This window comes from Hemitrygon akajei, chromosome 11, assembly GCF_048418815.1.
Source record: "Hemitrygon akajei chromosome 11, sHemAka1.3, whole genome shotgun sequence".
NCBI classification, from domain to species: Eukaryota; Metazoa; Chordata; class Chondrichthyes; order Myliobatiformes; family Dasyatidae; genus Hemitrygon; species Hemitrygon akajei.
The window spans coordinates 53,518,751-53,546,063 of NC_133134.1; the positions used below are offsets into that span (position 1 = coordinate 53,518,751).

The 27,313-nt window shown below is 40.6% G+C and overlaps 1 protein-coding gene across 3 annotated transcripts in view; it reads right to left on the reverse strand.

Annotated features, from left to right (window-relative positions):
* kdm8 (lysine (K)-specific demethylase 8) overlaps nt 1-27,313 on the reverse strand; it is a 73,082-nt gene that overhangs the window by 35,021 nt on the left and 10,748 nt on the right. For 2 of the 3 annotated variants that reach the window (XR_012100785.1, XM_073060885.1), the window contains exon 2: nt 5,621-6,296. Coding sequence is in view for 2 of the 3 variants with exons in the window: in XM_073060885.1 (XP_072916986.1) it covers nt 5,621-6,076 (456 nt within the window). In the remaining variant the exon portion in view is untranslated. Of the gene's footprint in view, nt 1-5,620; nt 6,297-25,757; nt 25,822-27,313 lie in introns of those variants that run through there. The other variant, XM_073060886.1, reaches the window with a different exon arrangement.

Genomic DNA, 27,313 nt, shown 5'->3' on the forward strand with positions numbered 1-27,313 from the left:
ATCTGGTGATAATTGATAGAGATGACAATAAACAAAGGACTCAGCATCGATCCCTATAGCACACCACTAGTTATAGGCCTCCAGTCAGAAAAGCAACCCTCTACTACCACTCTCTGGCTTCTCCTACAATGCCTAATCCAATTTACTACCTCATCTTGAATGCTGAGCAACTGAACCCTTTTGACCAACCTCCCATGCCAGACCTTGTCAAATGTCTTGCTAAGGTTTATGTTGACAACATCCATTGCATTGCCTTCATCAATTTTTCCGGTAATTTCATTGAAAAACTCTAAAAATTTAGTTAGACATAACTAAAATGACGTACAAAGTCATGATGACTATACCTAATCAGTCCATGTCTACCCAAATATTCATGTATGCAGTCCTGGTCCTTTAGAATGCCTTCCAATAACTTACCCACTACTAATGTCAGGTTCACTGGCCTATAATTTCCTGGTTTATTTTTCAAGCCCTTCTTAAAGAGCAGAACAACATTAGCAACCCTTTATCTTTTGGTATCTCACCTGTCACTAAGGATGATTTAAATATCTCTGCTAAGGCCTCTGCAATTTCGGCACTTGCCTCCTACAGGGTCCATGGCAATTCCTTGTCATGCCCTTGGGATTTATCCACCCTAATTTACCTCAAGACAGCAAATACCTCCTCCTCTGTAATCTGTATCGGGTCCATGACCTCAATGTTGCTTTTCCTCACTTCTAGAGACTTGTGTCCATCTCCTTAGTAAATACAGATGCAAAAAATCCATTTAAGATCTCCCCCTATCTCTTTTGGCTCCACACATAGATTGCCATTCTGATCTTCTGGAAGACCAATTTTGCAATCCTTTTGGTCTTAGCATCTCTGTAGAGCCCTCAGGATTCTCCTTCACCTCATGCCTTCTTTTAGCCCTCAAGATTTCTTTCTTAAGTGTTTTCTTGCATTTCTTATACTCCATAAGTACTTAATTTGTTCCTACATGCCTATATATGCTATGAATCTCCTTTTTTTTTCTTAACCAGGAATCAATATCTCTTAAAAACCAAGGTTCCTTAAACCTGGTATCTTTACATTTAATTCTGACAAGTACATAGAAGCTTTGTACTCTCAACATTTCACTTTTGAAGGCCATACACCTACCAAGTAGATCTTTGCTAGAAAATAGCCTGAACCCATTCACACTTTTCACATCCTTTCTGATACCATCAACATTGGCTTTTCTCCAATTTAGAATCCCAACCCATGGACCAGACATGCCTTTTTCCATATTTACTTTTAAACTAATGGCATTGTGATCATTAGATGCAAAGTGCTCTCCTACACAAACTTCTGTCACCTGCCCTGTCTCATTCCCTAATAGCGGATCCAGTATCACACACTCTCTCATTGGGACTTCTATGTCCCAAGGAAACATTCCTGAACTCATTTGGCAAACTCTATCTCATCTAGTGCTTTTACAGTGTGAGAGTCCCAGTCAATATGTGGAAAGATAAAATCAACTACTATACAACCTTATACTTCTTGCAATAGTCTGCGATCTCTCTACAAATTTGTTCCTCTCAATCCCTCAGATTGTTGGGTGGTCTATAATGAAGGCCATTAACAATGTCATACCTTTCTTATTCCCCAGTTCCACACATAAAGTCTCACTAGATGAGTTCTTCAGTCTGTCCTGACTGAGCACTGCCATAACATTTTCCCTGACTAGTAACGCCACCCCTCTCCCTTTAATACCTCCCGCTCTGTGGCATTTAAAACAGAACCCCAGAATACTGAGCTGCCAGTCCTGCTCCTCCTGCAACCAGAACTATCAGTTCTGGCATTCTGGTTCCCTTCCCCTGCAAATCTAATTTAAACCTGTCCCCCCCACCCCCATGCAGCACTAGCAAACTTCCCTCAGTTCAGGTGCAAACTATCCCTTCTGCCCATGCCCCACCTTCCCTGGAAGAGAGTCCAGTGACCCAAAAATCTGATGCCCTCTCTTCTACACCAACTCCTTAGCCACGTGTTAAACTATATGATCTTCCTATTTCTGGCCTCACTAGCCCATGGCATGGGTGGCAATCCTGAGATCACAACTCTGGAGGTCCTGCCCTTTAACTTGGCACCTAACTCCCTGAAGTCACTTTGCTTGTCACTCTTCCTACCTATATCATTGATAATTACATGGCCATGACCTCTGGCCACACACCCTCTCATTTAAGAATGCTGAACACTCAATTCAAGATCTCCCGGACTCTGGCACCCAGGAGACAACAGACCATCTGGGAATCTCTTTGTCGTCCACAGGACCTCCTTTCTCTTTCCCTAACTAATGAATCCTTTATCATCACAACTGGCCTCTTTACCACCCTTCCATTCTGAGTCAAAGAGCCAGACTCAGACCAGAGATCTAACTGCTGTGACTTTCCTCTGCTAACTTATCCCGCTCAACAGCATCCAAAGATCTATACCTTGAGGTGAATGGCCAAAGGAGTACTCTGCACTGATTTCTTAACCCCTTTCTCCATCCTGATTTTCACCCAGTTTCCTGTGTCCTGCACCTTGGCTGTAACTAGCTCTCTATATGCCTTATCTATCATCCCCTTCAGCCTTCCAAATGATCTGGAATTCATCGGGCTCCAGCTCCTTAATGTGGAGTGTTAGAAGCTGCAGCTGGATGCACTTCTTGCAGATGAAGTCTGCAAAAACCTACCTACAGCTTTTTTGCCCTCTCTCACTCAACTCTCCTCACTGACACCTCGATGAGCTAAAGCCTCAAAATCTCCACTCTACTACTGTCCACTCCAACAATGGCCTCTCTGCTCGTATCTGCCTTGTTTTAGTTTGCCAATCACTGACTGGCCACTGGTCGACACACTAAACTGCCGCAAATTGATGCCTTATGTACTCAACTGGTGAACTTGAGTGAGCTATGTGCTGATTGGCCGCTGCTCAAAAAGAAATACCACCTGCATGCCTCTGGAATGGGAGGCATGCTGAGTACCTAGAGGAAACTTACATAGTCACAGGGTGAATGCGCAAACTCCATGCAGACAGCACTGGAGATCAGAACTGAACCTAGATCTCTGGCACTGTTAGGTTGCAGCTCTACTAGCTGCACCACCGTACTGTTATGTGCAGAGGTAAAATTAAAAGGTAAAATTCAAAGAACAGGTTTGATAAAAATGCTGGCAAAAGAAAAGGCAAAGATGTTTAATAATATGATAATCTAAAGAAAGAATAAGGCTTACTTGAGAATAATTAGGTAATCTGATGTGTGGAAGTTGATTTTGCGGCCAATGTTGTTACTGAATACTATACAGCTGTCTTCAAAGAGAGGGGAATTGATAGTTATGCTGCACTTAAAGTGAAATATTGAATGGAATAAACATAATAAAAGAGTAAGTATTAAAGAAAATAGCATCTTTTGCTCCTAACCCTGTGTGTTATAAACAGCCTCCTTTTAAATAACTGAAGTAGTATCGCAGCATAAAAGCCAGGACCAACAGGCTCCAGGACAGCTTCTTCCACCAGGCCATCAGACTGATGAACTCATGCTGATTTGAGTGTACTCTATATTACATTGACTGTTCTATTTATTATAAATTATTATAAAATACTATGATTGCACATTGCACATCTAGATGGAGACGTAACATAAAGATTTTTACTCCTCATATATGTGAAGGATGTAAGAAATAAAGTCAATTCAATTCAATGTTCAATGACTCCATGAGGCACCACTGGCACATTCTGATGGTACACCAGCTTCAGCAGTCCCCACAGAACTGGAATGGAAGTCATGCTTAATCCCAAGAGACTTTCTGAGAGAAGGGAAGAGATGTTGTACCTCACCAGTTGTGCTATCGACAAGTTAGAGCAATCAGCATGTTTCGAGCAACAGAGGCAGCTGTGGCAGTGGGATTAACTCAGTGTGTAAACTGGCTCTATACTCACTTGTTTCAACAATCTGCTAGCCAGGTGTTGGTAATTCAAGAGCTTAAGTATTGTAGACTCCATCAACCTTGCTGAGATCTTCATGCCCAGTTGGTTTCAGTTCTACACTGGCATAATATCTGCTATAAGGCCCAACTGATGGTCATTATGATTTTTCCAAATTCAGTCACACAATCCGCAACAGAAAATTGGAGCTGGGCTCCTCCACAAATGCAAAGCTAAATCACAACATTTAACTCTTAATGTTTAGATACAGACTAGAAAGAGTCAACAGGTCAGGGTCTTTTCCTTGCCTTCCAACTACACAATACACACCACCCTGGGGTCCAGAGAGAAACATCAAGTAAACATTATTTAACCTTAGGTGCAGAAACTGCTAGTAATGACTCAGGCAGCAAGTTGGCAGTTTCGGAGTTCCATTTCCCACAGCGACCATTATTTCACCCTTCTTGTCGCTTTATAGCCAATTACTGTTGAATTATGGGCAGTTGTGCCTTCAGTTTCTGGCAGGAGAAACTGGTATGAAACTACTGTAAGCTCATCTATATTTGTAGCAGTCTTATATGCCTCTAATCCATTCTTATTCTGAAGTATCACTTACTCCAGGTCTGCCAGCTACAACTAGTGTATGATCACTTACACATTCCATTACCCTCCACCCCATACTATTTTTTTGCTTTCCACAAGGTCCACTTTCTTCTGTTCATGTCTCCACAACTACTCACATATAGTTCTCATATAGTAACCTACCTGCCTGTCTCGTTCCCTCAATCCAACGGGATTTAAAACGATCCACCCAAATCTTGAGTTACCTTGTATTCTCTCTTCTTTCTTAACACTACACTCGTGTCTCATGTTACAGATATTAATAGTTCACCTGCATTTAATCATGCTTCTTTGAGTTTGCCAGAGGAAGGTGTAAAGGCAGGTACAATTATGACATTTGTGCAGGTAAGTGGTAGAAACCTTTAGAGGGATGTGGCCGAAGTGTAAAGAAACGGGGCAAACTCAAGCAACTTGGTTGGCACTTATTTGTCCTGGGTAGTATACAGCATGAATGTTGAATTTTCCATGTTTAGGTAACCTGCTCTCCTCTTGTCCCCTTCTCTTTCCTTCTGATCTACTTAGCTCGTCCTACGCACACCCAGCTCAACCATGCCCTGCCAGCCTCCTATCCCCTCCTCCACTACCCACCACCCAGTCACTCCTTCCACTGTTCCCATCTGCCCATCTCCTTTACTTGGCTCCATGCCCCACTTTGCTTTCCTATCAGACCCCATTATCTGCAGCCTTTTATTGCCTCCACCCATCACCACTCAGCCTCTGTTGCCACCTCCACCCTTTTCTCTCTTGCCTGACTCCATCAGGCAATCACCCCTCCTTGCCTGGATTAACCCACTCTTTGCCAGCTCCTGCCCCACCCCTCTTCTGATCTCTTTACACTGAACATCTCCCCTCTCCTGCTTCAGTCCAGATGATGAGTCATGATCTGCAACATTGCCTATCAATTTCTCTCTATATACACTGCCTAATCCACTGAGTTCCCCCAGCAGTTTGTCTTTTTCTCCTATCCCTCTGTGTTTTAAATGGATAAAAATTAATCTGAAATGTTGGTCTAACAGCTCAGATTCTAAAAGTAACAGTAAAGCATCTGTATTAAGTGCACAAAGTATGAAAATATTACCTTTTGGCTTGAATTTTGATGAGATCCAACATCTTCTAAAGCCCTCTTCTTGGGATTATTGTGATTCTGAAGGACTTTAACCAGTCTGATGAGAATGTTGTCCAATATGGCCATCCCCATCAACAAACCCTTGTCACACGTTTTGATTGCTTCTCTTACTGCTGACTCCTTTTTGCACAGACACACAGCCTTAAAGAGACAGCCATATGAAAAGACTCTCCGCCACTCTTTATCCACATCCCTCCAAGTTCCAATGTTGAGCTTTTCCCAGGAGAAGTCTATGATGGTCTGACTGAGTTGCAAACATTTGGCAATATCCTGGCCTTCAAAAAGTAATGCTGCTGTCTGCTTTAATAAGAAAACAAGGCTCTCGTTCACTATTTTGTTGAATTCCAATTGCATATCCTCTAATTTTGGTGGCAAAACAGCAATTGCTTCATCCCAGAGGGAGGACATCTCCTGATGACTTTCTCTGAAGACGCAGTCTTGATGAGAAAATGCCTAACTGTTTTTAACTTGGGAGTTGATTAAACTTGCAAATGATTTCACCACTGTCAAACTACTGCTGGAGAGGCAGACTGAAACTGAGTAATTTGTTAAGGCAGAACCATGGTAAGTGTATGGAGACTTGTCCTGGTCAATAAGGTTGCTTATTGGATGCAAACTATGGATGTTTCTAAACAAATCAGAACAAAATTTGTAGTTACTTTTCTAATAAAATGGTAGCAACAACAATAATTATCTTCATTTATATAACACCTTTAATGTCACAGACCACCCTAAAGCATTTCACAGGAGTTCTATCAAACAAAAAAAGCAACTTCAAACCATATACAAATGCAGAACATATGGAAAGTTTTGTCAAACAAATTAGTTCTTAGGTGTAGACAACCAATGGGTTTAAGGAAGGAAGCATATTCTTGAATGCTATGGACAATTACTAATATTTTGAGGTACACAAGAGTTCAGAAATGATGGAATTGGATATCATTGAAATAGATATCATTGTGGACTATAAAATTGGAGGAGATTGTAAAAATGGGTTAAGGGAGAGTCCAAAAGTCAGAGAATTGGGACATGCTGTCAAAAGCATTGGAATGGTGTGTGGATGGATGTGGTCAAAGTTACAACATGGCAGCAAATTAATGATGGGTTACAGAGAGTTGAGGAGGAATTCAGTGGTAGAGTTTCAGTTGGACAATATTTAAGAGGTGGAAACAGGTGGCATTGGCAATAACACAGATATAAGATCTAAAAATTAAACCTGTCAAATGTGATATCAAGGCTGCAAATAGTCTGGTTTAGTTTCCAACAGTTATCAGAAGGCACAACAAGCAGAGATACTGCAAAACCAGCAAGTAAGCAGCTGCACCTGGAGTGCTGTTATACCCATCGCTGTGGACATATTTGGAAACTGGTGTCATAGCCCACGCAAGGCAGCCGAAGTGCTGTACGAACATGAGAAACAGAGGGCAACAATAGGAACACTAGATGAAAAGGTATAAGAACAGAGGCACTATTGAGGAGCTTTTGACAATCAAATGGAACCTGGTAAGTGCAATGAGTGTTGAAATAGGTTATGAATAATAAGGAGAGCAAAATTATGTGGTATACTATTTCTGATCTTCATCAGACCTACTTTAGTACTCTGCCAGTGTTCAAGGTAAGATGCAGTCTGATTTGAGAGAATGCAGCATGTTCAAAGAAGAAAATGATAGCTACAGAAACTTCACAGAGATTATACGAATGTCCTTGTTCCTTTTCCAAATTAAATATTTCTGCTTTCTTTCCTCTTTTCCAGAAGATACTTCCACCAAAGTCACACATGACTCAGCACACTATCATTCTTTAAAGGAGTTCTCAGTAGAGTGTCAGTTCATTCCTTATAGGGATTATGGATGTATTCTTCTGTTATGGTTTCAGCATTTCATTGTCGATATTCATAAGGGACATTTATTCACATAATATTTAATGTAACTTTTGATTGACATCTTAAATACCTAATTTCTTCCATGGACTTTCCAATTCCTGTTGCATAGGATAAATGGATTGGAGTACAAAGCGAAACCTCCTTTCACCAATTGCTTTCTGTCTCCCTTTCAGGATTGCGATTGGTTTCTCACCATCTTGCTCTCCCTCTCTCTCTCTCTGCACCAAGATGCTGATCTTGGCAGCTGCACTGAGATTTGGGAGTAGTGGCACATTGATTAGCCTCTAATGGATAGAGATTGACCTACGAGCTATGACCCACTGGGGACAGCAGTAATATTGCTGATGTACCAATTTGCACCAATTCAATTGATGGGCAGTTGAGACTAATTTGATTACATTATATATTAACCTGAGAGAAGGGCATGTGCCCGAACCATTTTCTACATTGCGACATACCAGGTGACTCACAGCAGAATTTCCATTTTGTCATCTGTCCACATGTAATCCTCACTATCTCCAAACAAATGTAAAAATAAAACCACAGGAGATTCTGCAGGTGCTGGAGATCCAGAGGACACATGCAAAATGCTGGAAGAACTCAGCAGGTCAGACCAGCATCTTTGGAAAAGAATAAACAATCAATGTCTTGGATCGAGAACCTTCATCAGGATTGAAAAGAAAGGGGGAATAAGCCAGAATAAAAAGGTAGGGGACGGGGGTAAGGTAAGAAGCTGGGGAGGTGATAGATGGAAAAGGCAAAAGGATGATGTAAAAATAAAAGACAGCTATGATGCCCTTGCAAGCTAAACTAACAAAAATTGTAATCAATTCAGTTTGCAAATCCAACAGTCTATGTCAAACATGCCAGGCTCCATTCCCTTACCACCACATGAAAGGTCAAATGGAGCCTCAGAGATCTCATTTGAAAGACAGCATCACCAACAATGCAGCACTCCCACGGAAGAATGGACACAGATTAAATGCTCAAGTCAAAATTGGGGTTTAAACAACACTCTTCTGACTATGAGCTAGGAATCCTGCTCACTTGAGTGACTGTTAAAATCTATAGCTGGCTGTAAAGTACTGCAAATCAATTTACATCATTGGTAAAGAAGGGACTCTTGGCAAAGCACCGAGGGTGTCTGGCATTGGGAATTTTTATCTTTAAAAATGTGGCCAATCACCTATTGTGTTGAAACCATTTTTTCTCATTAATGATGTAATTTGATTCTGCCACACATTTCACTCTTGTTTACTCATTAAACATTTCAAAATGCAATGGTACCCAGTCTGAGTTACTGTTAAAGCAAGGACAAATTCACTCATTATATCAGACAGCATCAAAATGAATATCCACAATGCATGCTAAAATGAGGGAGTACTGTATTTGTCAACATGGAGCAGACAGTGAGTTTGTAAATCTGGCGAGAACAAAAGGATGTTGGAAATGCCGAGGGTGGAGTACGATGGGAGGGTTGTGGGACACGTGACAGAGGAGGTTTAGCACAGGTACAGACACACCCTACTCTGAGACACCAAGGAAGGCCATTTGCTTCCAAACAATTGGTTTGTTGATCATTGCAGAATGTCTCTCTGGTGCTTCCCGTTCCCTCCACTCCCTCACCCCATTTTCCCAACCATGATTCCCCTTTTCCTGTTCCCTTCCCATACTCAGTACATAATTGAGGCCCATATCAGAATCAGGTTTATCATCACTCACATATGTCATAAAATTTTATATTTTCTTTGGCAGCAATATAGTGCAATACATAAAATTACTACAGTATTGTGCAAATGTCTTAGGCACCCTAGTTACGTGTGATTTTGTAGTACAGACTACTGATAGGGTAGTCTATGACTTTTCTGAGGGACTTGGAAGTAAGATCTGAAGTGCATTTGAAAGCATGGTATTAAAATCATACAATTAAGCCATTCCTCACAGCCATCCCCATACACTGAAGAAAGTACACTTGAGATAATTTGAAATTCCGATACATCAAATAGAAACTTCCAGGACAAGAGTTGGATGGATAGAGGGCACTCCCCATTCATAATATAATATATGGGATTCTGCTCCTAACTCTTTCGTTGCCTATAAACCATGAAAGCACTAACAAACCCATAACAGTGGAAACAGTTCCCTTTACAGCAATTAGGATTATGAAGCAATTCAGCAAATCTCCACCATTAAGCAACATATTACCTAACTACATCATAAAACTGGCTTCTGAAAAGTTAATGGAATAATTACAAGGGTAATAATGTGTATCTTGGGAACAAGGTCTCTTTCTGCACAGTCCCTCATATGGAGACACTGCACGATGGTGTCGGCAGGCTGCCTTCTTATTTAACAGGGGCTGTGTAAAAGTTGATGCCATTTCAACTTAGTACCAAGTGAATCTGAATCCATAGAGCACAACAGGCTGCATCTCAGGCTTAGATCTGCACTAAGGTTAGCTGTGGAGGTGCATTTGGAGGATGGGGTTAACTCTTGGGGTTGGCACAGCCGAGCAAGAGAACTAGTTAATACCAGGCTCACGTTAAACTGAACCAGAGTGTGTATCAGACTGACAGAGTGCTGCTGAAGAACTAGCATGTAACTAGACCCTAATTAGCACAAAAAAGTCACCAAATAAATAATACAAAACTGGCTTGTCAAGTGAGCTGAGAATTTGTTGTATCTATTCCTTTTCGTGAGTGGACTGTTAATGTCTACATTTGTTTGCCTACCTTGCATGACACTTCCAATTGCAATGCAGGATAAGCAGATGTTCTTCTCCGTATGTTCCTAGTGTATTCTAATAAATTTGACCTTCTCTTGATTTGAGTGCTTCATTTATTCTGCAACTTGCAACATGCTCAAGATTGCAATCATTTAATCAAACGCCACTTGCTTAAAATTAAACATTCAGGATGTACAGGGAGAGGTGCTTGTTTAAAGAAACACAAAATACTGGAGGAACTCAGCAGGCTAGGCAGCATCTATGGGAAAGGGTACAGTTGATGATTCAGGCCAAGACCCTTCAGCATGACTGGGTCTTGGCCCAAAATGTCAACTGTGCTTTTTTTCCATGGATGTGGCCAGGCCTGCTGAGTTCCTCCAGCATTTTATGTGTGTTGCTTGGATTCCCAGCATTTGCAGATTTTCTCTTGCTTGTGTTTAAAGAAATACCCTACTTAACTGGAAAATATTGTGTTGATCAGAATGTGGGACTTTTACTTCCTGTCTAAATCCCTGATGTTTCTATTCCGCAAAGTCAATGCTGTGACTGAAAAGCTAAATAGTTTGCTGCCTGGAAAAATGTACTGGCTTCCCAAAGAAAATCCTTCTGATTACTCAACCTACCAGGAAAGTGCCAAGAGATAAGGAGGTGGGAAGTCAGGGTGCTACAGGTGCTTAACGCCATCATATAACTTGTTGAAACGGCCTCTAATAGAAGGAAGCCTTAAACAGACCTTCTTCTCAGTGTTCGTATGCATGCGCTTCAGTAGTTGGAAGGAATAAATATCATTATTTTATCTCTGCCTACCCAATGTTCTGCAGGAAATTTTGAAGATCAAGATAACTTTGTACAGTCAGATGTGAAATTGAACCTTTATTGGTCAGAATTCTTACCCTCATACCACACAGAGTATCTGTTTTCAGAGCTAATAGGAGAGACTACTCTCCATTTCCTAAAATATTTGTCCCAGCTGTATCTATAAAAAGGTCAATGTATTTTATTTCCATAGTGGGCTCATTCAGAAAGTCAGGAGGCATAGGATCCTAGGAAACTGGCTGTATGGATTCGGAATTGGCTTGCCCAATTGAGGCAGAAGGTTGTACAGGATGGAGCCATTTCTGTCTGGAGGTTGGTGACCCGTGGTGTTCTACAGAGATCTGTAATGGAACTCCTGTTGTTTGTAATTTTTCTGAGTGACTTGGATGAAGAAATGGAAGGCTAGGCTAGTAAATTTGCAGATGACATGAAGATCAGCGGGGTTCTGGATTGTGTAGAAGGTTGTCGTACCTGTAGGTTATAATGGGACATTGAAAGGATGCAAAGCTGGGCTGGAAAGTGGCAGATAGAGTTAAATACAGAAAAGTGTGAAGTGATTAATTTTGGAAAGTCAAACTTGAAGACAGAGGATCAGGTTAATGGCAGGATTATTAATAGTGTGGAGCAAGAGAGATCTGGGGATCCACGTTGAGGGATACCACAAAGTTACAGAGACAATTGGTAAGGCATATGTTGTGCTGTCCTTCATTAGACAGGTAATTGCATTAAAGAGCCATGAAGTAACATTGCAGCTCTACAAAAATCTGGTTTAGCCACATTTAGAATATTGTGTTCAGTTCTGGTTGCCTCATTATAGGAAGGATGTGGAAGTGCTAGAGAGGGTGCAGGGCTGATATACCAGGATACTGCCTGAATTGGAGAGAATGTCTTATGAGAATAGGTTGAGTGGGAGAGGGCTTTTCTCTTTGGAAAGATGGTGGATGAGCGATGAATTGATAGAGGTGTACAGGATGATATGAGACATAGATATATAGATAAACAAGAGAAAATCTGCAGATGTTGGAAATCCAAGCAACACACACAAAATGCTGGAGGAACTCAGCAGGCCAGGCGTCATCGTCATCTATGGAAAAGAGTATAGTCAATGTTTTGGGCTGAGACTCTTCAGCAGGACTGGAGAAAAGAAACTGAGAAATAGATTTAATACACAAAGTGATAGGTGAAATCTGAAGGGGGATGGATGAAGTAAAGATCTTGGGAATGTTGGTTGGTGAAAGATACAGGGCTGGAGAAGGGGGGAGTCTGATAGAAGAGGACGGAAAGCCATGGAAGAAAGAAATGGGGAGAGAAGCACCAGAGGGAGGTGATGGGCAGGCAAGGAGATAAGGTGAGTGATGGAAAAGGGGATGGGGAATGGTGAGGGGGGATGGAGAGAGGGCAATACTGGAAGTTTGAGAAATTGATATTCATGCCATGAGTGTGGCCTCATCATAACAGTGGAGGAGGCTATAGATAGATATACTGGAATGGGAATGGAAAGTGGAATTAAAATATATGGACACTGGGAGATCCTGCTTTTCCTGGCGGACAGAGTGTAGGTGCTCAGCGGTCTCCAAATCTACGTTGGGTCTCACCGATAAACATGAGGATATCTGGTCGTGCCGCTAGGGTGGTGGTAGTGCCAGATACATCAGAGGCTTTTAAGTGACTCTTACCTAGGCATATGGATAAAAGGAAACTGGAGGGCAATATGGGAGGGAAGGGTTAGAGTGATCTTGAAGTAGCTGAAAGGGTCAGCTCAACATCATAGGCTGAAGAGCCTGTACTGTTCCATGTCCTATGCACAACATCATAGCTGTTTTTGGGGTGGCAGAGACCAGGAACCCCAGTTTCTCACCTTAGTCTCAAATTTCAGCATTAAATTCACCCATCTCAACTGCTGGAATATCAGATTGAGAATAAAGTTCTACTACAATATGCCAGGAATTTACTTTAACACCGAGGAAATATGCCATGATACACAAGTAATGGTGTTGAGTAATGTCAGGTTTTAATACCAGCTATGAGCCCCTTTGGGGGCATGCTGTCTGCCAGTGAAACCTTGCTTGATCAGTGAATGTTGGTGGTAACCTCCTGTACATAACTGTAAAGCCGAGAGTTCAAGCTTCACTACTGAAGCTATAGTACATATTGGAGATGCTCCACTTCCTTTGAGACATTAAACTAAAGTTAGCAATAAAAAATCCCACATCATTTCAGGAAAACAAGGACTCCTAGTGCTTGGTTGATATTTAAAAGCTCCAAAATTGATATCTGGTCATCAGTTTTTTTTTAGGATCTTCTAAGGTACACAATGGCCCTGGACAATCCCACATAACCAGTCAGGCTAGTGATTAGGACTTCATATTTTTCTAATAGTACTCAGATTTAATTCTTGGTCAGGGAATACTCCCCTCTTTGTGCTGTTTCATATGGAACTAAGTACCCCTGGTAAGCCTCAGCCCCTTCTACACAACTGTGGCCGCATTAACAGAATCCACCACATCATTCTCTGCAATTTTACTGAGCTCTATTTTGGTGCTATTGAATTCTATGAATGGATCTGGGCATGGCACAGTATAGAGATCTTGGAAGGCAGAAAATGGAGGTTCCCTGGATGTAAATAAGGCTCTAAAGCAGGGGTGTCAAACTCATTTTAGTTCACGGGCCGGATTGAGCAAAATGCAGCTTCATGCGGGCCGGATCAGTCGGACGCGTGCGAACGCAGCTTTCGTTGCCTCCGTTTTTTCAGGCTGCTCTCATGTGTCTCAGTCTCTGCTATAACTACAAAGTGTTTCACTTTACAAATTCCGTTTCTTATGAAGAAGACTGCCGAGCAAGACTGCCGAATAAACACTAAAACCCCTGAAAACCTGGTACCTGAATAAACTCAGCATTAGCCATATCATACGCCATAGGCGCTTCGATTACTGGGGCCAGCTTTAATAGTAATTAGATATTATCTCGCGGGCCAAAGATAATTCCACTGCGGGCCGGATTTGGCCCGCGGGCCTTGAGTTTGACATATATGCTCTAAAGGATAGATTAATGAGGAAGGATTATGTAATGTAATCTATATTACTTGAAACACAAGTTAGGTGGAATATTATTTTGCTTGTGAGCTCAGGACAAAGGGACATGACTTTACATTCAACTCCTGGATATTTAAGAAAACCAATGATCTGCTGGAGGAACTCAGCTGGTCAAGCATCATCGGGGGGAGGGGGAAGAATTGTTGATCTTCTGGATCAAAGCCTGCATCAGGACAGGAGGCTGAAAATGCTGTTCTGGTGCAAAAAAAACTAGGTGGATGGAAAAACTCAGTTGTTCAACACTTTCGGTACCTGTGTGCAAAAAGATCTGCCAAAGAAACCAGTTAATGATGTTTAGTTGTTAACATTCTCACCTGAAAACAGGTCAGAGATTCATATTAAGACCTGAGTGCCTTGAATCACTTTCGTGCAGTCAAGGCTAGATCAGACTTGGTAAGAAAAGAGATACAGATAAGATTCTTAACCCAAAACATTCACTGTCTATCTATTTCCCTCCAGAGATGTTGACTGACCTACTGAGTTCCTTCAGCATCTTGTTGGCAGGGTAAGAATGTGAGATCAGTGGAATTATACCATTCAGGCCTTTTACAAGATATGGAGCTCAATAGATAAATAAGAATGCATATCCATCAAGTTCTTACTGAATGACTGGACAGCATTTGGCTGAATCCTTACTGCTTTATTTTCTTATTTCAATAATGATGAAAAGCATGCATACAGTGCTTTACAACATCATGAAGTACAGAAAAGCAATATATAAAATGCAAGGTCTTACATTTAGCTTCAATCTTATCCAACAGGTACTATTTAGGATAGATTTAGTAACAACAGTGAGTGGAAAGTGTGCTTATTCACTCGTGTGTTCAGACAATGGGGCAAAATGGATCCTTCCCCAATTCCCTGCAATATTATCCAAATTAATGCAGGTAACTCGAGCCAAAAACAGGGACTGAATACAGAACTCTCTATGTACAGTAGCTCTGTCCAAACACTCTTCCTAGTTATGGATCTAACATCAAGTTTAGAAAATCAACTTTATATTGCTTATGAATGAAAACAGACCTGTAGCAACAAAGTACAATTTTTTGGAATCTCCTTATGATGAATTTCTGTAATTACAATTACAGTATTACTCAGAGGTACAGTTTTGAGTGGATTCTTTATAGAAGGGTGCCAGACAGCACTGGGAAATTACACTGATTCTGAGTTTCAAACAATTTGTTTTAGAAAGAAAACCAAGCTATTTTATACAAGTCAAAATCTATATTGAGACATTGATTTTTAATTATTAATTTAGCTCTTTGATGGCATTCTTGCCTTGAACCAATTGGTGACTCAAGCTATACTGCAAGACTTGAGTGCTTACTGTTACATTCATGTAGGACTACAGTGAAAGGTAAATCATACTGGACAAGGCTGACAGATTCCTCTGTAAACAGCAAACCTTCACGCAAAACCTCTGTTTAATGGCTGGTATTTCAGACAATGCAGAGTGTTTTATTGAAAGCACTTATCCTACTGTGTGCCTGCTAATCATCAGTCTTACACCAGGAACGATGAAAATGCCAGTAACCAAGTCCATTCAACATTAGAAGCACGTTACTGGACTAGTTTTCTCACCCCACCCAACAATATTATCAGGGTCATAGAAGATGCTGTTTTTCGTTTTCAGCATTTGGTCTTGAACTATCAACATGAAATTTTTTTTAAAGCCCAACATGAGATCTTTATAAAGGTAAGCACTCCTAGCTCCTACCCGCTGAATTTAAAGTTTACACAGCCAAGATCCCAGTACAGCAGAGACTTCCTTTTTATTAAGATCCTCTTCACAGAAACACAATATTCTGAAATTAATAAAGTGTGGGATATAAAGCATCAAGGATCTATTCCCTGCCTTTCTGTGCAATCATTTTCAAATTCTACATTAAATGAATCTGCACACAGTTTAAAAGTGCACAGTCATTATTTTTCTTAATCTTATTAAAAACTGCAGCAGGCAAGCATGTTGAAAGAATTTGAAAATAAGATTTAAGTACTCATTTTTTCTGAGATGAATTGACTTTTTAAGTGACAGCATCTGTTTGTTTGTATTTCATGTGTAGCTAATTCATCCCTGGGTGGCTGTTTCTGGCTGTTCAGTGAATATTAACCAGCTGTCACAATTAGGCAAGGCAAATCCAATTAGCTCATGTGTAAAGGAGTTTCTGGACATAGCATAGAAGTAATAAAATTAAAAACTGCTGTCCATTTGCACTTTCTAAAATTGTAATAAATGAATTGTGTTGGTTAAAGAAATAAAACACAGTGTAATTTGAAGTTTGTTGAGAGCTTCTGACAACCCTTTATTGCAGACCAGAGCTGAGCGCTCTTGACAATAAAGTCAACTATACAACAACTCCTCACAATCCACCTATTTTGAAATTTTCCCTTCTTCTCATAAGGACAGACCTGGGGCAATGGCACAAGTAAAACCTATCCAAATGCCGTTGCAAGAAAAAGTTTGTGAGCATTTTGCAATTACCTGGTTTTCTGCATTCATTACTCAAAATGTGGTCTGATCTTCATCTTAGTCACAATAATAGACAAACACAATCTGCCTAAACAGCAACACACAAACAATTGTACTTTTTATGTCTTTATTGAATATAATATTTAATCATTCACAGTCCAGGCTGGACAAAGTATGTGACCCCTTGTATTTAATAACTGGTGGAACCTCCTTCAGCAGCAACAACCTTCAACAAATATTTCTTGTAGCTGCTCACCAGACTTGCACAATGGCAAGGAGGAATTTTAGACCATTCCTCCAAACTGAACTGTTTCAGTTCATCAATGTTTCTGGGATACCTTGCATGAACAGCCTTCTTCAAGTCATGCCACAGCATCTCAACTAGGTTCAGGGCTGGACTCTGACTTGGCCGTCCCAAAACACATTGTCTTATGCATCAACTGACTTCTATTAAGTTTCAGGCGATGGACCTCTACCAAGACATACTCCTGTGAAATATCTTGATACAACTTGGAATTCATTGTTCTCTCCAGGATTGCAAGCTGCCCAGGCCCTGAGGCAGCAAAGCAGCCCCAAACCATGGTGCTCCTTCCACCATGCTTCACAACTGGGATGAGGTTTTGCTGTTGGTGTGCACGGCCCTTTTCCCTCCAAACAAAAGTTCAATTTTTGTCTCATCTGTCTACATAATATTGTCCCAGAAACATTGTGGAACATCCAGGTGGTTTTTTGCAAACTTGAGATATGCAGAAATGTTCTTTTTTGGAAACAAGAACATGAACACCATTCTTGTTCAGTGTTTTCCTTATAGTGGACACATTAAACAGAGACTTTAGCAAGTTCTAGAGATTTCTGCAGGTGTTTTGCTGTTACCCTCCTTCAGCATTCATTGATTGGAACACCTGACTCCAAATAGCTTTTGCATAAGGCATTACCCCAGAGGTTCACATACTTTTTTGAACCTAGACTGTGATTGTTTAAATGGTGTATTCAGTGTTGACCAAAAGAAGTACAATTGTTTGTGTGTTATTAACTTAGGCAGATTGTGTTTGTCTATTATTGTGACTTAGATGAAGATCAGAACATGTTTTGAGTAATTAATGCAGAAACCAGGTAACTGCAAAGGGTTCACAAACTTTTTCTTGCAACTGTAGGTGCTCACCACAGAAGACCAGACAGTGATGGAGGGGCCAGGCTTGCTTCTCTCCTCATACAATTTCTACTTAGGACAACTGCAGGAGAGCAGGACTATAAACAATAGATGACATTTTCCTTTGTTCTGTGGTTCAGGGCCAGCCACTGTTTATTCTGACATCCAACTTGGTATCGTCACAAATCTGGATTTTTCAACCCTTACTTAATCACTAAAATAATTTAACCTGAGAGATGAAAAGCAAAGGATATGACACAAGATCTCAGAGGACATCATGCGTCATTCTTTCCATCTACATACATACTCATAATCCGTATTGTGCTTTGTCTCTTGCTTCTGAATCATTTGCCGATTCCAGACAGAATGGCTATAAATATCAGGAGGGAAGAAAAGGCCAAAGGGTGATGTTTAGACTTTAAGATATACAAGTCTTAGGTTTCTAGAGACTGATTACATTTTTTAGAGCAATCAAACCAGAGTCCATATATACAATATCATTAGAACATGCAATCAAGAAATTATGGAGAAAATTCCTTTACCCAGTGAGTAGTTAGTATAAGGAGCTTGCTGCTGCAGTGATCGGTTTTGAAGGCTTGGAAAAGAGAGCATATAAGGTGATGTAGGGTGGGGAGAGGCAGTGTATTTAATGCAAAGCAATAGTTTATATGCAATTACATCTGTGAATAATTTTACAAATCTCATGTGAAAACTTTGTGCAACTCTGAGCAAATACTTTAATCAGCCTGTCACTGCAGTCTCCAGCATTAGCAAGTCTTTAGCTAATTTCAGTCACTCTACTTGATATCAAGCAGTGGACATGAATACTGTACTAGAAGCAGCAAAGGGTATGGCCCTTGACAACCTGCACATTATATTGCTGAAAATGTGCATTCCAGAATCAGCCTCACCTCAAATCAAGCTTTTCAATGAACAACAGTGCTGAGTTATATTATATTATAATATTATATTATAATTATAATATAATTATATTATAATATTATATTATATTATATTCTCAGTCTGAGAATATGGCACAGGTATGTTCTGTACACAAAAAGGAAAAATTCAGTCAAACTACTACCCACCTAACTTCAATCAGCAGCAAAGTGATGGAAAGTATTAATGAGATTGTTATGGAATCACTATTCACTCAATCTGATGCCTAGTCCAGCTTTGTCAGGTTCTCCTGGCTCCGGATCATACATGGTATTCCAGAAAATGAAGTTGCTTATGGGATAACAATTAAGGAACAGTGATTATAGTAAAAGATGTAGATTAACTAGAGCAGGCGTTCCAAATCTTTTTATGCCATGGACCACTACCATTAACCGAGGGGTCCATCGACCCCAGATTGGGAACCCCTGAACTCCAATAAAGAAAAGTATACTCTAGAGCAAAAATAATTGGCATCTGGACAGTTTTATTGGTTGAGAATTGAATTGACATAGATAAACTGTAATAAGACTATTTGAACAACAACTTTAGAAATGAAGATGGTTTGGTACAGTGCAGGCACAGTTTCTTCAATTGGGCAGATATAACTAGTAAAAGCAGAACTCCATGGATGATGAAAAGCATGGTCTTATTAGGGGTAATTAGCTGTGCAGGAGATTATGTCTTACAAATGTGAATGAGTTGTTTGAGGAGCTGGTGAAGGGTAGGCCAATGGATGTTGTACATTAGTAGAGTATTCAACAAGGTCCGTTATGGTAGGTTAATCCAAAAGATTAAGGCACATAGGATCCATAGTGACTTGGTAGATTGGATTCAAAATTGCCTTGGCTAAAGAAGACGGGGGTGTTATTCTGACTGGAAGTGTGTGACCAGCTGTGCTCTGCAGAGATCATTGCTGGGTCTTTTGTTTCTTGTGATATATATATAAGTGGTTTGGACAAAAACATAGGTGGGCTGATTAGTAAGCTTCAAATGAGATAAAATTTGGTGGAGTTGTGGAAAATGAGAAAAGTTGTCAACAGATTCAGCAGGATATCGAGCAGTCGAAATATGGGCAAGAAATGGCAAATGGAGGTTAACGTGGACAAGTGTGGTTTGTCCTTAGGGATGTTGAATGTAAGAGGAAAGTACACAGTAAATGGCAGGACTCTTAGGAACATTGATGCATAGAGAGATCTTAGGATTTCAGTCTATAACTGCAAGCGGCAAGACAAATAGATAGGGTAGTAAAGAAGGTGTATGTACACTTACCTTCATTGATCAGGGTATTGGGTGAAAAAAAACAAATCAGGAAGACAAGGTGCAACTGTATAAAACTTTTGATTAGGCCATATCTGGAGTATTATATGCCGTTCTGGTCACTGTATTACAAGAAAGATGTGGAGGCTTTGGAAAGGGCACAGATGAGGCTCACCAGGACATTGCCTGAATTAGAGGGCATGTGCTGTAAAGTGAGATTAAATTATTTTTCTCTGGAGTATTGGAGGCTAGGAAGCAACCTAACAGAAATATATGGAATTATGAGCGGCATAGATAGGGTAGGTAAGCTTTATCTTTTTTCTAGGCTGGAAATATTAAATATTAGAGGGGATTTAAAAGTTAGAGAGGGAAAGATCAAAGATTTTTAAAGTTTAAGGTTAGAGAGGGGAAGTTTAGAGATAATCTCTGTATGAGAGAGCTTTTCCCCACATACAGAGAGTAGTGGGCACCATACAGTATGCTTCTGGTGGAGGTGATGGAGGCAGATAGGATAGCAATGTTTTAGAGGTATTTAGACAGGGACGTGAACAGCCAGGGAATGGAAGGATATAGACCTTATGCAGGCATATGGGATTTGTCTAAATTGGCACTGTGGGCTGAGGGGCTGTTCCTATGCTGTACTGTACTATGCCTATGAAAGAGGCTGAGCATAATATGAAGCAGAAGCAGGGAAGGTAAGAGAGATGCCAGGTTTCTAAATGACTCAGTTCCTCAAATAAAGAAGAAAGCCTGCCAATTGCAGCAACACCTAGGCATTATGCATGCACAGGATATTGTATGGCAATTGACATTCATGCTACAGCAGTGCCAGGAAATGATCTTTTCCAACAAGAGTTAACATATATCTGTGGCATTTAATACCATTGTCAGTCCCAAGTTCCCAATCAGTAATGTACTGAAAGGTATTGGTCATTAATTAGAAATCAAGCACGAACAGCCACACATGCATCATGGTCCTGAGTGTAGGTCAAAGGTGGGGTATACTTTGGAGAATCATTTCCCAGTTGCTTGAAACTTTTCTGTTTACCTACAAGACACAAGTTAGAAACCTTCCATTTTCATGGATGACTGCAGCTCCATTGATTGACATTCAAGGACCTAAACACCATCCGAGCCAGAGCAGCCTGCATGCTCAGTTTGCAGTCCACAACTCTAAAACAACCCAGCACCAACACACCACGGCTGTAGAGTACAGCACCTACAGAATGGACTGCAGTAACTCACTGAGGCTGCATTCATAGCACTTCCCAGACCTGCAACCTCCACCAAGTAGAAAGACAATGACAACAGGTATATGAATACAGGTCAGCTGCAAGTTTCCTTACAATACGTACTACCCCGATTTGTAAGCATATTGCGACATTTTCATTTGTCCTTTGGTCCAAGCCTGAAATTATTACTGCCCAGGCAGAGTGGATGAAAACTCGATTTCCCTTAACTATAATAACTAAAAAGTTATTATATAACTTTTATATAAAAAGTTATATAAAGTAATGGCTAGAAGGATTACGAATAAATTGTGAAGAATTTCTTTCTGAGATTGAAAGATATCTGGCAGCCTTTACGGATAAGCCATCATTGCAGTTAAGCAGCATTTCAATGTGTATCTGATGAGGCAAAACTAACCAGGTAGCTGCTTGGCAGTGGGAAGAGAGCACCTTCTGGCCTTATGGCCAAGTCGGAGCCGATCGGTCTCCTTCTCAGTCTTTACTTCTTTACTGATTTATGCATCTCATTATACAATGTTGAAAATCAGCTCTTTTTCCAACCAGCAACTGTGGAGGTACCATTTCTTTGTCATTAGTCCAAAATACTGCTGTAGTCCATGTAAAATCTCTAGCTATAATTACTTTCCTATCTGCATGGCTGCGCAATATAAAACAATTGCCTGCCACATTGCCTGCATCACTGCACTGACTACACATAAAAATTACTTTGTTGGTTGTGAAGCTAATTAGGATGACCTGAAAGGCATGTGAAAAGTGGCGTTAAATGCAAATTTTTTAAAACTGAATATTTTGCTAATTTAAGTTTATGAATAAAAGTTTAGAGTTCAAAATCCAGGAAAGTAAACTTCTGTAAATTTGTGGCTAGACCACAGTCCATATTTTAAAAAGACTATAAAGGAAGAAATTTGTCAGATTGCTAGTGTGGATCAGGGACCTCAGTTACTCAGATGTGGGTTGTTATTCTAAGGGTTGCGAAGTTTAAAAACAATAGAAATATTCAAAATCATGCAAGATTTCAGCAGGGTAAATAGATGACAGAAAGGTGGGTAATGGTAAACATATGTTAGGTGAATGGCAAAGTACAAAGAAATAGATGAGTGAAGACTTTAAAAAAAAACTCACATTAAGTTGCTAACACGATGTCACTCAACTTTTTATTGTTGTATGTGGGGAAGACGGTGGGGTTGGAGAAGGGATGGGAAAAATAAGGAGTTGAGAAGTCAGGATCACAGAGTGGTTACAGCAAAGAAAGAGACTATTTAGTTCATCACCTTCATACCAGTTTTATAGAAGAATATTTGCAAGGTTGCTTTCTTTTCTTATAAATATCCAACTGTAGCTGTGTGCTACACACAGCGCTAAAATAACGACACGGAGTCGGTAAACTGCAATCAAAGAATATTTTATTCGAACTTCACAGCCTTGCTTTAAAGCCTCCCTCATCCTGCCCTCCCCGGGCACGGATGCTCCAAGAGACACGTACTCACAAACCCCCGCAGGCTTTTTCCCTTTGTTGCGAACCTGGCCTTTGAGCCTGCACGCTGGCTAATTGTGAGCCGGTTCGAGTGCGCTAGGAAGTGGGTCACCACACAACACCCTTTTGAACACATCAGTTGAATCTGCCTGAACTAATACTCTGAAAGTATATTTCAGACCTTAAAGACTGTCTATTTTAAAATATTGTACCTCCTGTTAGTATTAGTCCTTTTACCATTTTTCTTCATTGGTTCTTGACCTTTCGATCATTGAGAACTCTTTCTCCCTGCCCTTCATGATTTTCAATGCTTCCATCAAATCAGCTCAGATCCACTTAATGGTATGTCTCCTTCTTGGACAAAAACCCTTTCATTACTTCTCTCCTGCTATTTAGCTAATTTTCTTTCCATCTTGCAATAGCCTTCCCTTTTCTTTTCATGGTCTTCAATATTGAAGGTAAACCTATTATGCAGTATCTTTTCAAATGTCTTTGAAATGTCCTTGTACATAGAACATAGAAATCTACAGCACACTACAGGCCCTTTGGCCCACAAAGTTGTGCTGACCATGTAACCTACTCTAGAAGCTGCCTAGAATTTCCCTACCGCATAGCCCTCTATTTTTCTAAGCTCCACGTACCTATCTATGAGTCTGTTAAAAGACCCTATTGTATCTACCTCCACCACCAACACTGGCAGTATATTCTATGCACCCACCACTCTTTGTGTGAAAAACTTACCCCTCACATTCCCTCGGTACCTACTTAAAACTATGCCCCCTCATGTTAGCCATTTCAGCCTTGGGAAAAAGCCTTTGGCTATCTACACAACCAATGGCTCTCATCATCTTATACAATTCTATCAGGTCACCTCTCATCCTCTGTCACTCCAAGGAGAAAAAGCTAGTTCACTCACCTTATTCTCATAAGGCATACTCTCCAATCCAGGCAACCTCCTTGTAAATCTCCTCTGCACTCTTTCTATAGTATCTACATCCTTTCTGTAGAGTAGTGACCAGAACTGAACACAGTACTCAAAGTGAGGTCTAACTAAGGTCTTATATAGCTTTAACATTATCTCATGGCTCTTGAACTCAATCCCACAGCTGATGAAGGCCATCACACCATAAGCCTTTTTAACAACACTGTCAACCTGCACAGCAGCTTTGAGTGTCCTATGGACACGGACACCAAGATCTCACTGATCTTCCAGACTGCCAAGAGTTTTACTATTAACATTATATACTGTCTTCAAATTTGACCCACCAAAATGAACCACTTTACAGAGTAACAACACACAAAACGCTGGAGGAAGTCAGATGGCCAGGCAGCATCAATGAGAAAAAGTATAGTCGACGTTTCGGGCCGAGACCCTTAGGTGCTGCCTGGCCTGCTGAGTTCCTCCAGCATTTTGTGTGTGTTGCTTGATTTCCAGCTTCTGCAGAATTTTTCATGTTTGTGATTGGAACACTTCACAGAGTAATACAGTAATAGAATAATAGAGGATGGAAACAAGCCTTTTGGTCCACTGAGTCTGTGCTGCCAATTAAACACCCACTTGGCCAATCCTACCCCGTTTTATTCTGCCTACATTACTGATTCTATCATTCATGTAGGCCGGTATGCAAGCTAGTCGAGGTAGCGTGTCTCAACGTGGGCCCACTCGTACTTCTGGATGGTCAGTATCAAGCCAGAGGCTGCAGTCTTCTTCAGGACATCGTCAACGTGCTTCAGGTGGTCCTCCTAGCTGGTGCTGAAGATGATCACATCAACCAGGTAGGCCGCACAATGCTTCTCACATCCCCTCAGCACACGGTCAATCAGCCATTGGAAGGTTGCTGGGACTCCATGCAGCCCGAACAGCATGACAGTGAAATGAAAGAGGCCAAGGCGAGTGCTGAATGAGGTGTATTCACAAGAGTCTTTTGCCAGCAGGATCCGCCAATAATCTTTGCAGGGATCAAGGATGGTTATAAACGTGGCATGGCCCAACCCTTCCAGCAGCTCCTCAATCCGCGGCATGAGATAGGCATCAAATTTGGAGACAACCTTAATTTGTCAAAAACCAATACAAACCCTCAGGGACCCACCAGGCTTTGGCACATTCACTAAGGGCAGCTTATGGTGGCCAAGTAAACCAAAAGCCTACAGATTTTGGGATATGGCAACAAACCAGAGGACCTAGAAAAAGATCCATGTTGATACAGAAAGAACATCCAAACTCCACACAGACAACATGGGAGGTCAGGGTTGAACCTGGGTTGCCGGAGTTATGACGCAGTAGTACTTCTAGCTGCACCAATCACATCAACCCTGCCTGTTACTTCATCAGAATTAACAAATCCCTACTGAATTTCTCTAATTCAAATGTATTCAAACGATAGCTAGTTCTGTCCCTCATTATTGCTTCTAGGACTTTACACATCATTGATGTGTAACTATTGTCTTTAAGGGCATTTCTGTATATTTGGTTATTAGAAGAATTGTTGCTTTAATTTCACTATTCTTTTATCCAATGATAATGTAACTGGATTACAGTTTAAATGTCTCCCTAAACAAGCATCCATTGTTCAGTTACAGGATTGCCTGCCAAACATTTTATTCCTATTAATACAGGTTAGATCTACTTTGTTCACATTGAAAATGGCTGTTCTCCAACTGACTATATTTATCTTGGAGTAGCTTGTAACCTTCCCCATAGCTACTTAAACCATGTGATGGTCACTGTTTCCTATGTGTTTCTCCAATGGTACCTGCTCCACTGGATCTGGCTTAAAACAAGTTCTGGCAATGCCAATGCCAACTTCCCAGAAGGGATAAAAATGTACTGGCTGAGAGGTTTAGGAGCATAAAAACTTCCACCCTCCTCCCAGCCTATGCTCCTTATGCTATTGCTGCTTTAGCCCCTGTACACAGTGGTGTGGCATTTTCAATGTCTGAAATTTCCATGCACATCTGCTCAATATCCTTCTCACTACGTCGGCAATCTATTAGAACAGTTCTAATATGTAACCATATTTTGATTGTTTCTTACCCCTAAACGGACAGATGCTGCCCCTTATTGTTCTATGATATCCTCTCTCTCCAGCAACGCAAAATTCTTCTTATTCAATACCATGACTCCCTTGCTTGCTTCGGCCCACTGCATCCATGACAACAATCAATACTGATCCCAGCACGTGGTCTGTAGTTTCTACACTTCAGTGATTTAAATGCCTGTTACTGTGCTATTATCACCTACACAGGCAATGCATTCCAACTCCAACAATCCTCTACGGGAAAAAAATCATCATCATATCCTCTCGACATTTCTTTCTCCTTACCTTAAATCTGTCCCCTCTAGTTATAGATACCTTAGCTACAGCGAAAAGATTACTTTTATCTACCCTAATTATGCCCCTTGTAATTCTGAATAATTCCATTGTTTCTCAGTCTTCTCTGCTCCAAGGAAAACAAACCATCTTATACATTTTCTCCTTTTAACTGGGACACTTCACCACAAATAACATCCTGGTAAATCTCCCCTGAATACGCTCCAGGGCAATCACAAGACCATAAGACATAGGAAAAGACTTAGGCCATTCGGCCCATCAATTCTGCTTTGCCATTCCATCTTGGCTGATTTATTATGCCTCTTAACCCCATTCTCCTGCCTTCTTCCTAGAACCTTTGGCACCCTGACTAATTTAAGACCTATCCACCAACACTTTAAATATACACAATGACTTGGCCTCCACAGTTCGCTATGGCAATGAATTCCACAGATTCACTACCCACTGGCTAAAGAAATTCCTCTTCACCTCAGTTCTAAATTGAATCCCTCTATTCTGAGGCTATGCCTGCTGGTCCTAGATTCACCCACTATAGGAAACATCTTCTTCACATCCACTCTATATAGACCCTTCAATATTCAATAGGCTTCAATGAGATCCTCCCTCATTCTTACAAACTCCAACGAATACAGACCTAGAGCCATGAAGCACTCCTCATACTTTTTCATTCCTGAAATTATTCTCATGAATCTCCTCTCAACCTTCTCCAATGCTAGCACAGCTTTTCTTAGATAAGGGGCCCAAAACTGCTCACAATATTCCAAGTGTGGTCTGACCAAATCCTTATAAAGCCTCAGCATGATTACCTTGCCCTTGTATTCTCGTCCCTTCAAAATGAATGCTAATAATACATTTGCCTTTCTTAGCACTGACTTAATATGCAAGTTAATCTTTAGGAAATACTGCATAAAGACTCCCAAATCCCTTTGCACCTCTGATTTTTGAATTTTCACCTTGTTTATAAAATAGTCCATGCCTTTATTTCTTCTATTTATCATGTCCTTTCTAAAATGTGGTCACTATATAGAACATTACAGCACAGGAAAAAGACCATAAAACCATCTTTCTCGACTAACTGGAATATTTAGAAACCTTTTTTCCTTGTAGTTTGATCTGTTATTACCACAATATTGTAAAACAATGTGGATAATTGGGGCCTGAAACCAAAGAACCATCTATCTGCCACAATTGCTTTCTTCTCTACCTGAAGAACAGAACCTTCCTCCTATATCCTCTAGTTTTTGAATTCACAAGTCTG